At 43.3% G+C, this 16926-nt stretch overlaps 1 protein-coding gene across 10 annotated transcripts in view; it reads left to right on the forward strand.

The window, feature by feature from the left end:
* STYX (serine/threonine/tyrosine interacting protein) overlaps window positions 1-16926 on the forward strand; it is a 142297-nt gene that overhangs the window by 51430 nt on the left and 73941 nt on the right. For all 10 annotated transcript variants that reach the window (XM_033952182.1, XM_033952178.1, XM_033952177.1 and 7 more), the window contains one exon: window positions 14946-15006. In XM_033952182.1, coding sequence (XP_033808073.1) covers window positions 14946-15006 — 61 coding nt within the window. The remainder of the gene's footprint in view (window positions 1-14945; window positions 15007-16926) is intronic.

Below are 16926 nucleotides of genomic sequence, written 5' to 3' on the forward strand. Positions count from 1 at the left end.
GCAGGGTGCTTATTATACATGGTGCTGATCACCTGCAATTGCATGAGCTGTTCAATCAGCACACTGATGCCATGTGTTGAAATGCACAAATTCCACTGTAGCTTTTGTAACTCTGGATGTTACCAGCTTTTTTAGGTTTCCCTCTGAAAGGGTTGCACAGCTCTTAGTTTTAAACAAACATTGGTTTTCTTAGGAAGGCTTAGTTACGAAGACAGGAAAATGCCCTGCCCATTCTTCACCAGATCATCAAACACAACACAAGCCCCTCGAAAAACCAAACAATATAATCTCACTACACTTTCGACCTGGTTTACAGCACAGCACATCTACTCATGAAAGATCAGCAGAGTCCACAAAGAGAAGTAATAAACATTTCACAGGCATATAGGGTTCCAGAACAAGGCAGAAAAACCCACAATTCGCACATCAGCAACACTTCTTCTGTGAAAATTATTAAGAGGAGGAAAAAGCCTCAGATCCCCTCCTCCACCAAACCGAGAAACTCTGGTTGAAAACAGGTGGAGTTTTACAGGGTGTAATAAAGTCACTGGCATAAAAAACCTCCTCAATAATATTTCAATAGAGAAAAGCCTTGTGCAATGCAAGTGGGATATACTCTGCCTTGTATCAGGACCCCTATGATCTGAAAATGATTTGAAAAGCCAAATTCTATTGAGTAAACAGAAAGACACCGCACATCGGCGGTGGCCAGCGTTTCGCTAATTATAAGCTGCCTCAGGATGTGAAGTCAGTCAATCCTGCAAAACACAAAGTTATATATGATCAAATACTTAACGTTTGAAGGATAGCTGCTCATACCTCTCAATGAAATGGACCGGACACTTTTCAACGTACTCTCAAATCAACTCCTCGATCAAACATGGTGGTTCCCCAAACACAGAGAGTGGATTATGCCCCGCCTATTTAAATCCCATTGGTTGTGGTCACATGGGACAAAGATAGAACAGGATTGGATAAAATCCTACATGTTGAAACCTCTCCCGAAAGTCCTAACCCATCCCCCCACACACCACACTACCACTGCTGTCAATCACAATGCATGATGCCATTCAGTTCTAGAGTTTAACCCTTTTGGTTCCTCAGTTTCCAAAGCACAAATCCAAAAAAGTTCTCTCTGTAAAAGCAGACCCTGGCGATTATGATGGTTTGTAGGAATATAATCTATTGCACAACACCGCAGGTCTTCAAAAACATGATTAAACTCCAGACAATGAGCAACGATTGGTGCCTGCAGTTTGCCATTGTGGAGACAGCTTTTATGTGGGTTTTTCTGCCTTGAGGAAATTGAATCTGCTGGAGAGAACACGCCACAACTGACGGATAAGTTAGAGTTTCTATGGGTCAAAATTCCAGGAACAAATGGCCTGGAAATGAAGATCGGCATCTACTACCGACCCCCAGGGCAGTCCAAAGAAATTGATGGAGAAATGACAAGACGAGATTAAACGCAACTGCAAGGGAGGCAACACAGTTATCATGGGTGACTTCAACTATCCGGGAATAGACTGGAACCTAGGCATCTCCGGCTGCATTAGAGAGACCAAGTTCTTGGATGCTGTAGGCGATTGCTTCCTGGAACAACTTGTCAAGGAAAATACTAGAGGAAATGCAATTCTGGACTTCATTCTAAATGGCCTGCGAGGACCAGCACAAGATGTAGAAGTAGAAGGGACGCTGGGAAGCAGTGATCACAATATGATCCGCTTTGATCTGGACGCAGGGGAGAAACATCGGTCCAAAACGACAGCCACGGCACTGAACTTCCGAAAAGGGAATTACGAAGAGATGAAACTCATGGTAGGGAAGAAGATTAAGAAGAGGATAAGCACTGTAAAAACGCTAGAGCAAGCTTGGTCCCTTTTTAAGGACACAGTCACCGAGGCGCAAAATATATATATATACCGCGTATCAACAAGGGATCCAAGAGGAAAAAGAACAAAGAACCGGCGTGGCTCACTGTAGAGGTGAAGGAAGCGATCAGAGACAAGAAAACTTCATTTAAGGAATGGAAAAGGTCAAACTGGATGAAAACTGGAACAAGCACAAACAACAACGCAGGTGCCATAAGGCGGTAAAAGGGGCCAAAAGAGACTACGAGGAAAAAATAGCCAAGGAGGCGAAGAACTTCAAGCCGTTCTTTCGATATATTAAGGGGAAACGACCCGCAAAGGAAGTGGTGGGACCTTTGGATGACCATGGAATAAAAGGATCACTCTCCACATATTTGTTCCCAGCATCTTTTAGCCTTGCAATTCCATTTTTTATCTTCCTCCTTTCACTAATATATCTGAAAAAAAATTTTATCTCCCTTTTTTACATTTTTAGCCATTTGGAATTGCTAGGCTAAAAAATGCTGGGAACAAATATGTGGAGAGTGATGAGGAGAAAGCAAATGTGCTAAACAAATACTTCTGTTCTGTGTTCACAGAAGAAAATCCTGGAGAAGGACCGAGATTGTCTGGCAAAGTTACACGAGAAAATGGAGTAGATTCTGCGCCGTTCACGGAGGAGGGTGTTTATGAGCAACTTGAAAAACTGAAGGTGGACAAAGCGATGGGACCAGACGGGATCCATCCCAGGATACTAAGGGAGCTCACAGAGGTTCTGGCGAGTCCTATTAAAGACTTGTTCAACAAATCTCTGGAGATGGGAGTGATTCCTGGGGATTGGAGGAGAGCGGATGTGGTCCCTATTCATAAAAGTGGTCACGGGGATGAAGCAGGAAACTACAGGCCGGTGAGCCTCACTTCAGTTGTTGGAAAAATAATGGAAGTATTGCTGAAAGAAAGGATAGTGTACTTCCTTGAATCTAATGGGTTACAGGATCCGAGGCAACATGGCTTTACAAAAGGTAAATCGTGCCAAACGAACCTGATTGAATTTTTTGATTGGGTGACCAGAGAGCTGGATCGAGGACATATGCTAGATGTAATTTACTTGGATTTCAGCAAAGCCTTTGATACAGTTCCTCATAGGAGGCTGTTGAACAAACTTGAAGGGCTGAAGTTAGGACCCAAAGTGGTAAACTGGGTTAGAAACTGGCTGTCGGAGAGACGCCAGAGGGTGGTGGTTAATGGAAGTCGCTCGAAGGAAGGAAAGGTGACTAGTGGAGTCCCTCAGGGTTCGGTGCTGGGGCCAATCCTGTTCAATATGTTTGTGAGTGACATTGCTGAAGGGTTAGAAGGAAAAGTGTGCCTTTTTGCAGATGATACCAAGATTTGTAACAGAGTAGACACCGAAGAGGGAGTGGAAAATATGAAAAAGGATCTGCAAAAGTTAGAGGAATGGTCTAATGCCTGGCAACTAAAATTCAATGCAAAGAAATCCAGAGTAATGCATTTGGGGATTAATAATAGGAAGGAACCGTATATGCTGGGAGGAGAGAAGCTGATATGCACGGACGGGAGAGGGACCTTGGGGTTATAGTGTCCGAAGATCTAAAGGCGAAAAAAACAGTGTGACAAGGCAGTGGCTGCTGCCAGAAGGATGCTGGGCTGTATAAAGAGAGGCGTAGTCAGTAGAAGGAAGAAGGTGTTGACGCCCCTGTACAGGTCATTGGTGAGGCTCCACTTGGAGTATTGTGTTCAGTTTTGGAGACAGTATCTGGCGAAAGACGTAAGAAGACTTGAGGCGGTCCAGAGGAGGGCGACGAAAATGATAGGAGGCTTGCGCCAGAAGACATATGAGCAGAGACTGGAAGCCCTGAATATGTATACCCTAGAGGAAAGGAGAGACAGGGAAGATATGATTCAGACGTTCAAATACTTGAAGGGTATTAACGTAGAACAAAATCTTTTCCAGAGAAAGGAAAATGGTAAAACTAGAGGACATAATTTGAGGTTGAGGGGTGGTAGATTCAGGGGCAATGTTAGGAAATTCTACTTTACGGAGAGGGTAGTGGATGCCTGGAATGCGCTCCCGAGAGAGGTGGTGAAGAGTAAAACTGTGACTGAGTTCAAAGAAGCGTGGGATGAACACAGAAGATTTAGAATCAGAAAATAATATTAAATATTGAACTAGGCCAGTTACTGGGCAGACTTGCACGGTCTGTGTCTGTGTATGGCCGTTTGGTGGAGGATGCTCAGGGGAGGGCTTCACTGGCTGGGAGGGTGTAGATGGGCTGGAGTAAGTCTTAACAGAGATTTCAGCAGTTGGAACCCAAGCACAGTACCGGGTAAAGCTTTGGATTCTTGCCCAGAAATAGCTAAGAAGAAAAAAAAAAAAAAAAAGTTTAAATTGAATCAGGTTGGGCAGATTGGATGGACCATTCGGGTCTTTATCTGCCGTCATCTACTATGTTACTATGTTTAATATGCATGCATGTAATTTTGTAAACCGCATAGTTTTTATGCGGTATATACATTTTAAAATAAATTTGCAATTGTTTACCCACAGTCGCTTGGGGAGTGGCATAAAACACACAAATAGCCGAAACAAACCGACCTTCAAATCCATACTTAGAGTAGTAAACAGTCCCATCGAACACTATTGAACGCCTAGAACTGGTTGAATGGAAGTCGACAGAGGGTAGTGGTCAATGGACATAATTCTGAGGATAGGGATTTTATTTATTTATTTAGCCCATCCTCCCAAAGCAGCTCAGAACGGGTTACAAAGATACATTCATCTCGGCGTCGAAACTGAGTAAAGAAGGTGTCGCTACTCTAGCTATGTGGATGATTTTACAATTATCATCCCATTTGCTAAATCACTTTCGGAAATAATTCCCATGGCAACAAAAGCATTAGGACTAATGGAACAGTGTATGACCAAATTTAAATTAAAACTAAATTCAGAAAAAACTAAGTTATTTGTGACCTCTCCATGCCCATATGATACTGATATACCTTTGCTATCAAACAAGATATCACAGCTACCCTGTTCAAACAACTATAAAGATTTTGGGTGTAACAATGATCAGGGTTTAACAATGAAGAACCAGATGGATTTCTTGGTTAGAAAGTTTTTTCACCCTTTGGAAATTTTGATCTATTAGGGCTTATTTTGATGTAGAATCATTTAGAATTTTGGTACAATCTCTTATGCACAGTCAGCTGTAATATTATTGATCATCTAGGAATATCTCAGAGAAATATGCAGCGACTGTGAATGTTTTAGAATGTGGCTATTAGATTGATCTTTGGGCTGAAGAAGTATGATCATATAACGGCATTTTACCGGAAGTTGCACTGGTTGCCAGTGGAGGCGCATGTGAAGTTTAAATTTGGTTGTTTCTGTTTCAAAGTTCTGTTCGGACTTTCTCACAAATATTTGATTGAACATAAGAACATAAGAACATAAGCAGTGCCTCCGCCGGGTCAGACCATAGGTCCATCCTGCCCAGCAGTCCGCTCCCGCGGCGGCCCAAACAGGTCACGACCTGTCCAAATCACCAGAAGGGGCCCCCATGCCACCTTGGTTTCCTATTGAGTCCTATCTTCCCATCAAAGTCCTAGCCCTCTGGTCTTGCACATGCACGACCTGGTCGGGTTTCTATACTTATTTTCTGGTTAGCTTTCTCAGTATCCCACGATCCCTTTATCCCTCAGGAATCCGTCCCGTCTCTGTTTGAATCCTAGTACCGTACTCTGCCCAATCACGTCCTCCGGTAGCGCATTCCAAGTGTCCACGACCCTTTGGGTGAAAAAAAACTTCCTTGCATTCGTTTTGAACCTATCTCCCTTCAGTTTCTCCGAATGCCCCCTCGTACCTGTTGTCCCCTTCAGCCTGAAGAATCTGTCCCTATCCACCCTCTCTATGCCCCTCATGATCTTGAAGGTCTCTATCATATCACCCCTGAGCCTCCTTTTTTCCAGAGAGAAGAGCCCCAGCCTATCCAACCTCTCGGCATATGGGCAGTGTTCCAGCCCTCTTACCAGTTTCGTTGCTCTCCTTTGGACTCTCTCGAGTACCGCCATGTCCTTCTTGAGGTACGGCGACCAATATTGAACGCAATATTCCAGATGCGGACGCACCATCGCTCGATACAGTGGCAAGATGACTTCCCTCGTCCTGGTTGTTATGCCCCTTTTTATGATGCCCAGCATCCTGTTGGCTTTTTTTGAGGCCGCTGCGCACTGTGCAGATGGCTTCAGTGATGCATCCACCAGCACTCCCAAGTCTCTCTCAAGACTGCTTTCTCCCAACAATGCCCCCCCCAATTTGTAGTTGAACAACGGGTTTTTTTTCCCTATATGCATGGCCTTGCATTTTTCCACGTTAAAGCGCATTTGCCATTTGTTCGCCCAGTCTTCCAGCTTGTTTAGGTCCCTTTGCAGGTCCCCACACTCCTCCCTGGAGCTAACCCTGCCGCACAGTTTGGTATCGTCTGCAAATTTTATAACCTCGCACTTTGCCTCCTTTTCCAGATCATTGATAAATATGTTGAAGAGTAACGGCCCCAGCACCGATCCCTGCGGCACACCGCTCGTGACTCCCCGCCAGTCAGAATATTGGCCCTTCACTCCGACCCTCTGCAGTCTACCCGACAACCAGTGCTCTATCCATCGGTGCACATCCCCTCCCCCCCCGTGGTTCCACAGCTTCCTAAGCAGCCTTTCATGTGGCACCTTGTCGAAAGCCTTTTGAAAATCGAGGTAAATGATGTCGATGGGTTCCCCATTGTCCACCCGACTGCTTATTCCCTCAAAGAAGTACAGAAGGTTCGTTAAGCATGACCTTCCCTTACAGAATCCGTGCTGGCTTGTTCTCAGTAGGCCATTTCTCTCAATGTGCTCGCAAATGCCGTCCTTTATCATAGCTTCCACCATCTTCCCTATAATTGAAGTCAGGCTCACCGGCCTGTAGTTCCCGGGGTCACCCCTCGATCCCTTTTTGAAGATAGGTGTGACATTCGCCAATTTCCAGTCCTCTGGTACCTCTCCAGTTTTCAAGGATAGGTTACAAACATGCTGGATTGTGCCCGCTATTTCTTGTCTTAGCTCCTTCAGAACCCTCGGGTGGATCCCGTCCGGACCCGGTGATTTGCCGCATTTTAACCTGTCTATCTGTTTGAGGACATCCTCCTTACTTACCTCTATATGCTCCAATTTCTCAGCCTGTTCCCCACTCATGAGCTCCTCTGAGTCCGGTATATTAGATGTGTCTTCTCTCGTGAAAACCGACGAGAAGAACGTGTTCAGCCTCTCAGCTACCTCTTTATCCTCTTTAATCACTCCCCTCCTATCCCCATCGTCCAACGGCCCCACCTCCTCTCTCGCTGGTCGTTTCCCCTTTACGTAACTGAAGAATGCCTTGAAGTTTTTCGCCTCCCTGGCCAGCCCCTCTTCGTATTTCCCTTTTGCTTTTCTAACCTCTCGGTGGCATTCTTTTTGGCATTTCCTGTGCGCCTGGTGATTTTCCTCCGTTGGATCCTTTTTCCATCTCCGGAAGGATACTTTTTTGTCGTTTATTGCCCTCTTTACTTCTGCTGAGATCCAAATCGGGTCCTTTGACCGCTTGTTCTTGCAGCCTTTCCTGAAACTGGGGACGTACTTTTTTTGTGCTTCCTGCAGGGTGTCCCTGAATAGGGTCCAGGCGCTTTCCACAATCTCCATCCTAAAGATGTTTCTGAGCTTCCTCCCCACCATTTCCCTCATAGCAACATAGTTCCCCTTCTTGAAGTTGAGCGCAATTGTTGCGGTCCTCCTTACTATGGGTGTCCCCCTTTCTAAAGTGAATCTGATCGCATTGTGGTCACTGTTGCCTAGTGGTCCTCCCACTTCTACCCCTCTTGCAGGCCCTCCTAATCCGTTCAGGATGAGGTCAAGAGTAGCACTCCCCCGCGTCGGTTCCCTGATCAGTTGCTCCATAAAGCAGTCCCTCACAGCTTCTACAAATCCTGTTTCCCTAGTGCAGTTGGAGTGACCCGTACTCCAGTCTATCCCCGGGTAGTTGAAGTCCCCCATCACTGTTACACTTCCAGTCCTGCACTCCTGTCTCAGTTCAGCTTCCAAGTCGTGTCCGACTCCTTCCGGCGCACCAGGTGGGCGATAATACAGCCCCAGTTTTATGTCTGCACCCTTGTTTCCCGGCAATTTGACCCACCTTTTTACTTTTGCAAATAAGAAATGCAAGAGACGTTTCAGCCCATTAAAGGTTGCAAACTTAAAAATCATCAGCACCTTTTGTCATATCAGGCATTATGGGGCAAGGATTTGGAAAATCTGATCGTGTCTTCGAGTTTTTATGTGAAATTTAGAAGAAACATAAAGACATACTTGTTTCTTAAATATTTGGGTAATCAATTTCCATGCTTATGGACATCATACTTTAGCAATTTAGTGTGTTAGTTTTATTTTTTAAGTTACATAATTTCCAATCTATTCAATTGTATACACTATTATAATCTTTTGTTAACCACATAAAACTTCACGGTCCTGCAGTATATAAGCTGATTGTTATGTTATGTATTCCAGAGATGTTAAAATTTTCCTCAAGTTTTTAGCCACTGAGCGACCTTTAACAAAACCCACTTGGGACTCATGGAGAATATGCAGCAGATGCCTAGCCAACCGGTTAGCCAGGATTTTAGCCAAGAGTTTAACATTAAAATTAAGCAAAGATATAGGGCGGTATGATTCTGATTGGGTGGGATCTCTCCCTAGTTTCGGGATGACTATTATCTGAGCCACATTGAGATGCTCTGGCATAGCTTCAGCATTAATCATCACATTGAACATGTTAGAAATCGGTTGGGCAATTTCAGTTTTCCTAAGTTTGTAGAACTCGGCCCTATAGCCAGGAGCCTTCAAGGTAGAACTTTGCATAATGGCCAACTTCACCTCTGCAGCATGAATAGGTGCATTCAACTTTCCAAGTTGCATCTCAGTAAGACAAGGAAGGTCAAGCCCATCTAAATAGAACTCCCCAGAGAACCCTAAATCTGGAGGGGGAGTACAGAGGTTTGCATAAAATCGCAAAAATACTTCACATATCGCTGTATCACTAGTAACATGCCCTGTTTAGCAATTCTTGAGTTGTAGAATTTTCTTGTCCTCTCTGCAACACCAAACGGGCTAAGAGTTTCCCACTTTTATGACCGTGAACATAGAGTTGATATTTATAGTAAGCAAGGGTTTTAGATGTCCTCTTATGCAGAAACTCATTTGTCGAGCCATCGTAAGTTGGCGAGTAAACGGAATAACTCCCGGTCTCGAGCTTTCTGAACACAACTAACATAGCTAATGATGGCACCTCTATGAACCACCTTCGTTGTTTCCCAATATAAGACTGGAGTCTCCTCATGCTGTTGATTATAATATTGATAGTTTATCCACTGTTTCATGAGGTAAATGTGAAATTTAATATCATCACGTAGCCATAAGGGGTATGCCCAATACCTAAGGGAATTAAATCCATCCCCTTCCTTCCAGTTCAACCATACCCAGGCATGGCCTGGGATCGCATAAGGTCTAATCTCCATCTGCTGAACATTAAAAAAAAAAAGAGCGAGAGACCAACAAATAGTCAATACGAGATTGAGTAGAGTGGGTGTGAAAAAGATGAGTAAAGTCCCGTTCCCCCCGGATGCAAAAGTCACCAAACATTGTTTTAGATTTAAAAGATGACAGAACTGAGGAAGTCCTTAATCTCGGTCAAGACTCCAGTATTCGGCGGTCGTGACTTATTGAGAGAGAGAGGTCCCATGCCAAGTTGAAATCACCTGCCAGAACCATCAGTAAAAGAGCGCGAGTCAAAAGTATATTCTTCAATCGGGTATAAAATGACTTATAGGTATTGGGAGCATAAATACAACCGACAAGCACTGTAACACCCACTATCACAGCCATGCAGAAAGCATAGCGCCATCCAGAATCAATAGCTAAAGGAGTAATCTGAGTAGCCACAGCCTTACAAAAAAGTATGGCCGCCCCTGCCGCTGTTATACATCTTTCCACCCAACCCCTTCACAATTTAGTATGCTCTGTCAGTTAGGTGTGTCTCCTGCAGCATCGCTATATTGCTTTAATTCTATGTAAATTTTGTAAAAAAAAAATTCCCGTTTCACAGGGGAATTGATGCCCCCAACATTCCAGGTTACTTTCCTTACCATTCACCCAACAAAGAAATGAGGCAAGAAAAAACTGTAAAGTGAAAATTAGTATGTGGCTACCAGGATGCCGTCCCAGCCTTCGGCACCCAGCACACGTAAAAGCTGTTCCTTGGAAGAGCCAACAGGCCTGCAACAAGTGGGAGATCACAAAAAGTGATAGAGCTACCTAGGATCAAACACTGCAAAAACATCTCCCCAAAACCCCTCTCCCACCCCTCCTAACCCAACCCCAACTTGCTACCCTCTGCCCCCAAATCCCTCTTCAACCTCCATGCAAAGAAATCCCCTATACCCAATTCCCACCACCCCTTTTGTCTTTCCCTAAGAAAAAACAGATCATTCTTAATGCCTGCCCCCTCCATATCTTGCAAGAGCTAAAAGATCAAGCCTCCTCTCTCAAACATCAGAGTAATTTCTGGACACTGAAATTACCCAAAGAATAGAATATAAAATTGGGGAAAGGGGGCATGAAGCCGTACAATTCCCTTTATTATACAACAGTGATCCCAAGCAGGCTGATTTTAAAGATTGCAAATTATCCACGCCAACTGCTGAGCAAATTGTAAATACGAGTGACAAGCATTGTTTGAAATATCTATATTCAAATGCCAGAAGCTTAAGAAACAAGATGTGGGAGAGTTGGAATATATTGCACTAAAAAGATAGATACAATAGGCATCTCTGAGACCTAGTGAGACACTGTCATACCAGGGTACAAATTTGTATTGGTGATAAGGTAGATCGAATTGGTGGAGGCATAGCATTATATGTTAAGGAGGGCCTTGAATTGAATAGATTAAAAAAATTTCAAACCATCCACCCAGCACTACAAACAATCATACACAAAATTGGAGAAAAGACCTCAGTGTCTAATAGGGATGCCAAAAACAACATCCCATTTAGACAAACCTATCTCAAGATACTGACTTTGAGACAGACAGACACATCCTCGGTCAAAAAACTCCAAGATAAGTGGAAAAATACTTTTCTTATTACTACTGTCATTTAAGTATATCAAAATAACATCACACTTATCTGAAAAAGATTCATAGTAGACACTGAGGTCTTTTCTCCAATTTTGTGTATGATTGTTTGGATGTTTTTTGTTGAAGATATTTTATTGAACTTATTATAAGAGAGAATTATAATGGCAAAACAAGGGTGATACTGAAAATATTGCTTTGATTAATCACCCATCAGCAATCTATAAATCTCTTTGTACATAAAAAATGACCACACAAAATATGATACGTGCTTAATAGTGAACGCTCAGACCCACAACTATATCCCAGTGAAATATCACAGAGAAGCTCCTGATGAAGTCAACCGGTGAAACCTGGGTTGGGGGGTGGGTCGGTGAACATGCATTTTGTGCAGTAGTGGTGATTAAGAATGTACCCGGAGTAGCTGTAAAGACTATAGTACCACCTTACTAAGATAAGTAGTTTTTGTTCCTTTTTTAGGAGCTGTGGATGTTGTTAGAATTTATGTTATATAGTAATGGTGGGTGAGACTGTGAACAAGCAATGATGATCTCTTTACACAGCTTCTCTGTCATATTACACTGGGATATAGTTGTGGGTCTGAGTGTTCACTATTAAGCACTTATCATATTTTGTGTGGTCATTTTTTATATACAAAGAGATTTATAGATTGCTGATGGGTGACTAATCAAAGAAGATATTTTATTGACATCCTTTCTCATTTTTGTTAGATTAAAAATTCTACAGGAACCAAAACACACCTTGGAATCCCTATGGGTAGAAATTCCATGTCTAAAGAGGAAAAAATATAGTTGTAGGAGTGTACTACTGTCTGCCTGACCAGGATGAACAGATGCTGAAGTGTTATCAGAAATTAGGGAGGCTAACAAATTGGGTAACACAATAATGGGTGATTTCACCTACCTCAATCAGAAAAATAATTCACATGATAGAGTAGTAATCAATCACATATATCCAATCGAACCCACTCTCTTCTGCTGTGAGAAGAACAATTGAATTAGCACAAAAAAGTGGAGGAAAAAGGCTCAATAACTTCTAATTCTGCTGTTATGAGCTCGCACTCTTATAAACAGCAGCCCATGCACTCTCTTATAGTTAAACAGTTTAGGAAAAGGGATTGGGACTTGTATACTGCCTTTATGTAGTTTTACAACCACACTCAGTAATTTTACATACAGGTAGTTCAAGCATTTTCCCTATCTGTCCCGGTTGGCTCAGTCCTCGGGCAGTGGAGGATTAAGTGACTTACCCAGGGTCACAGGGAGCAGCACAAGGTTTGAACCCACAACCTTAGGGTGCTGAGGCTGTAGTTCTAACCACTATGCTACACTCTCCTCTTAGAGTAACTAACCTCATAAATATTTCAACCCATTTTTAACCCAATGAAAAAGAAAGGAGGTATGAAAAGTACAGTTATTCAAAGTAAGATTAAGTACCTCAGTTTTCTCCATATTAACTTTGAAACCAGAAACTTGAGAGGCTTTAGTTCCATCAGCATGGTAGAAAGGTTGGTGATTAGGGGATGTTGGTCAACAAAATATCGGCAAAGAAATTAATCTTCCTCATTCTCCACCACCAGATCCTTGATAGATGGATTTGTATGTACTGTATGGTAGTTGCTAATGATTCCATTGCTAATGCAAAAAAAGTAACTAACCTCATAAATATTTCAACCCATTTTTAACCCAATGAAAAAGAAAGGAGGAATGCAAAGTACAGTTATTCAAAGTAAGATTAAGTAACTCAGTTTTCTCCATATTAACTTTGAAACCAGAAACTTGAGAGGCTTTAGTTCCATCAGCATGGTAGAAAGGTTGGTGATAGGGGATGTTGGTCAACAAAATATCTGCAAAGAAATTAATCTTCCTCATTCTCCACCACCAGATCCTTGATAGATGGATTTGTATGTACTGTATGGTAGTTGCTAATGATTCCATTGCTAATGCAAAAAAAGTAAAGCGGACAGTGGACCTCTTGTGAGAGAACATATTGGTCATTTCCACATTGACTATCACAGGCATGTGCAGCAGAATATAACCCCTTCACTTAGCTACGAAAAATAAACAGTCTACCATCTGCTGCTTCCTGTGCAGAAGCATAGAATTCCCCTGAACTGAAAGGTTAAAAGCTAAAATTCTGTTCAGTTAACACAGGTTGGCTTTTTACTTAGATGGGTGGTATATCACAGTGTTCTCCCCAGAAATTTTTTCCAGCCGGGTGGCATGATAAAGTAGCTGGGTGAGGTGGGATGGGGAAATTTGGTGGTGGGAAAAATTAACCCCCTCTTTTACTAAGGTGCGCTAACATTTTTAGCACGCGCAAACTCCTGCGCTACGTGGGAAAACTAATGCCAGCTCAATGCTAGCATTAGCGTCTAGCACGCTTGGTAATTCTGCACACGCTAAGCACACGCTAAAACCATTTTCGCAACTTAGTAAAAGGAGCCCTAAATGTGTACTATTTTTTATTAGTTGTTATTATTTTCCAATGGTCAATATGACTTCCTTTTTTAAGGTTTGACACTTGTGCCAGAATATTTTTACTAAATTTAAGAAGCATCCAATGCTAGAAGGGAATAATTAGATATTTGCCCTCTTTCAAATGGTATAGAGGTTTAAAAAAGGGAAAGGAGTTAATGAAGTCATTAGGTTCAATCTAGCCATTTATTTTTGCATGAATTTAAACAACTAATAAAAAGATAAATATAGCTCATCCAGTCATACAAGAATGGCTCTACAGCAGGAGTGCCCATACTTTTTGGGCTTGCGAGCTACTTTTAAAATGACCAAGTCAAAATGATCTACCAACAAATAAAATTTAAAAAAACACAAAGCACACTGTACGCGGAGAAAATGTTAATTATCATTTATTTTCCGCGGTTTTTCAAAGAGGTCACGGCAGATGACTATGCAATGTAACCTCAGGAACAACTATACAAAAATAGACAAATATACCCCCTCCCTTTTTACTAAACCACAATAGCGGTTTTTAGCGCAGGGAGATGCGTTGAATGCTCTGCGCTGCTCTCGATGCTCATAGGCTCCCTGCGCTAAAAAACGCTATTGCGGTTTAGTAAAAGGGGGCCGTAGTGCAAAATATAGACAGCAGATATAAATTCTCAAAATGGATATATTTTGATCACTAAATTGAAAATGAAATCATTTTTCCTACCTTTTTGTCTGGTGATTTCATGAGTCTGGTTGCACTTCTTTCTTCTGACTGTAAATCCGATATTTCTTTCTTTCGCCCTTCCCCTTTTCATTCTGTCTTTCTTTCTCTCTCCCCCATGCCTGCCTGTCTTTCTCTCTCCCCCCCTGTCCCCCTCTTTATTTCTGCCTTTCTTTCTTTCTCCCCCTGCCCCCAAGCCACCATGCCGATTTCTCCCTGCGGCTACCCTGAGCCAGGCCAAACACGTACAAGCTCTGGACTCACAAGACTTCACCTCTGACGTCAATTCTATCATCGGAGAGGAAGTTCCAGGCCAGCCAGCACACACATGTTAAAGCCCCAGAGGGAAGCTTACAACTTGCTGCTTTTACTTGCTTCAGGCCTTCCTCGCTGTCGGGTCCTGCCTTATCAAAAACAGAAAATAGGCAGGACCCGGCAACGAGGAAGGCCCGAAGCAAGTAAAAGCATGCTGGCAAAAAAAAAGGCAGGCATCAAACAAAATTTTCGGCGGAGAGTCAGCCCGGGAAGGAGTATTGGCGGCAGTAGAAGGATTCGCCAGGCGGTCATCTAAATTAGCCGGGCAGTGCGCCAGGCTAAAAGGCCCTGGGGAGAACACTGTATCAGATTCAGATAACATTAATAAACATGTATGTGAATGACATTATCTTTATAGTAACCCTATTGCTTTTATTTTTCAGGTATTTAGTTCTGGATATAGCGGATAATCCAGTTGAAAATATAATACGGTTTTTTCCAATGGTATGTATGTTAACAGAATGAATTAATGTAAGCTATGCATAATACTCCTTGATTGGGCTAGCCTGGTGAAGTTAGTGGCAGTGGTCTTCCAAGTGAAAGATCTTCAGTTTGATCAGCGTTGGGTTTTCTGTTCTCCAGGTTGGCTGGGCTTGGAATGCTGTGGAGAGGGTTCACAGCCCCCAGGAGGAATTCCTGGTTATTTAAATGTGACACCTAGTGGCTGGGTTCAAGAAAAAACCCTGGTGCATGATCTTTGGTCTTGTGTTTTTGCTGTAAAGACAGGTTTAGGAAAATTTTGTAAAGGGAACTCTAAAATAGGGTGAAAAATTCCCTGAGTAGATGTGAATGAAAACATTTGGTGCCAAATTCCACCCCTAGTTCTGTTTGCTATTTAGTGTTTCCCTGAAAATAAGCCCTAGCATGATTTTCGGGGTAGGTCTTAATATAAGCCCTACCCCAAAATTAAGCCCTAGTTAGATCGCTTCTGAAGCCCCTCCTGAATATCCCCGCACACCCCATCCCTCTGTGCAGCATCTTTCTATCTCTCCCTCCCATCTGAACCCCACTGACTCTCCCACTGCGAAACCGACCTACTGTAGCTCCCTCCAAACAGCAGCATCGGCAGCCTTTTAAACAGGCTGCTTCATGGTTTTCTCCCGCTGGGTCCTACCCTTTGTCGCATCGCCGCAAGACTGACATACCTCCCTCCAAACAGCAGCATCAGCAGCATTCTAAACATAGAAACATAGAAAAAAGCGGCAGAAAAGGGCTATAGCCCACCAAGTCTGCCCATTCCAAGTATCCCCTCCCCTGAATTTACTCCCTTAAAGATCCCACGTGAGTATCCCATTTTTTCTTGAAATCCGTCACGCTGTTGGCCTTTATCACCTGGAGTGGGAGTCTGTTCCAATGATCCACCACTCTTTCGGTGAAGAAGTACTTCCTGGAGTCGCCATGAAACTTCCCTCCCCTGATTTTCAGCGGATGCCCTCTGGTGGTCGAGGGTCCCATGAGCCAGAAGATATCATCTTCTGACTCGATGCGTCCCGTGATGTACTTATATGTTTCAATCATATCTCCCCGTTCTCTTCTTTCCTCAAGTGAGTACAGCCGCAATTTTTAAAATCTTTCTTCATACGTGAGATCCTTGAGCCCCGAGACCATCCTGGTGGCCGTTCGCTGAACCGACTCGATCCTCAGCACGTCCTTTCGGTAGTGTGGTCTCCAAAACTGAACACAGTACTCCAAGTGAGGCCTCACCATGGCTCTGTACAACGGCATCATAACTTCAGGTCTCCTGCTGTCGAAACCTCTGCGGATACACCCCATCATTTGTCTTGCCTTGGAGGAAGCCTTCTCCACTTGATTGGCAACCTTCATGTCCTCACTAATGATCACCCCTAGGTCACGTTCCGCCGTGGTCCTAACCAAGGTCTCACCATTTAGTACATAAGTTCTACGTGGGATTCTCTTACCCAAGTGCATTATCTTGCATTTTTTAGCATTGAAGCCTAGCTGCCAAGTAGTTGACCATTGTTCCAGCAGTAGTAGGTCGTGTGCCATATTATCAGGTAATAAGCTGTTGCCTACTATGTTGCAAAGTTTAGCATCGTCGGCGAACAGTGATACCCTTCCTCTAAGTCCTTGTGTCATATCTCTTATGAATAAGTTAAATAGAATCGGGCCCAGGACCGAGCCCTGCGGTACTCCACTGATCACGTCCGATGCTTCGGATGGGGTACCGTTCACCACCACCTTCTGAATTCTACCGCTCAGCCAATCCCCAACCCATGTAGTTAGAGTGTCTCCTAATCCTATCGATTTCAGCTTGTTCAGTAATCTTCAATGAGGGACGCTATCAAATGCTTTACTGAAGTCCAAATATACCACGTCCAGTGACTCTCCGGCGTCCAGTTGTCT

Source organism: Geotrypetes seraphini, chromosome 7 (genome assembly GCF_902459505.1).
Source record: "Geotrypetes seraphini chromosome 7, aGeoSer1.1, whole genome shotgun sequence".
Taxonomy (NCBI): Eukaryota; Metazoa; Chordata; class Amphibia; order Gymnophiona; family Dermophiidae; genus Geotrypetes; species Geotrypetes seraphini.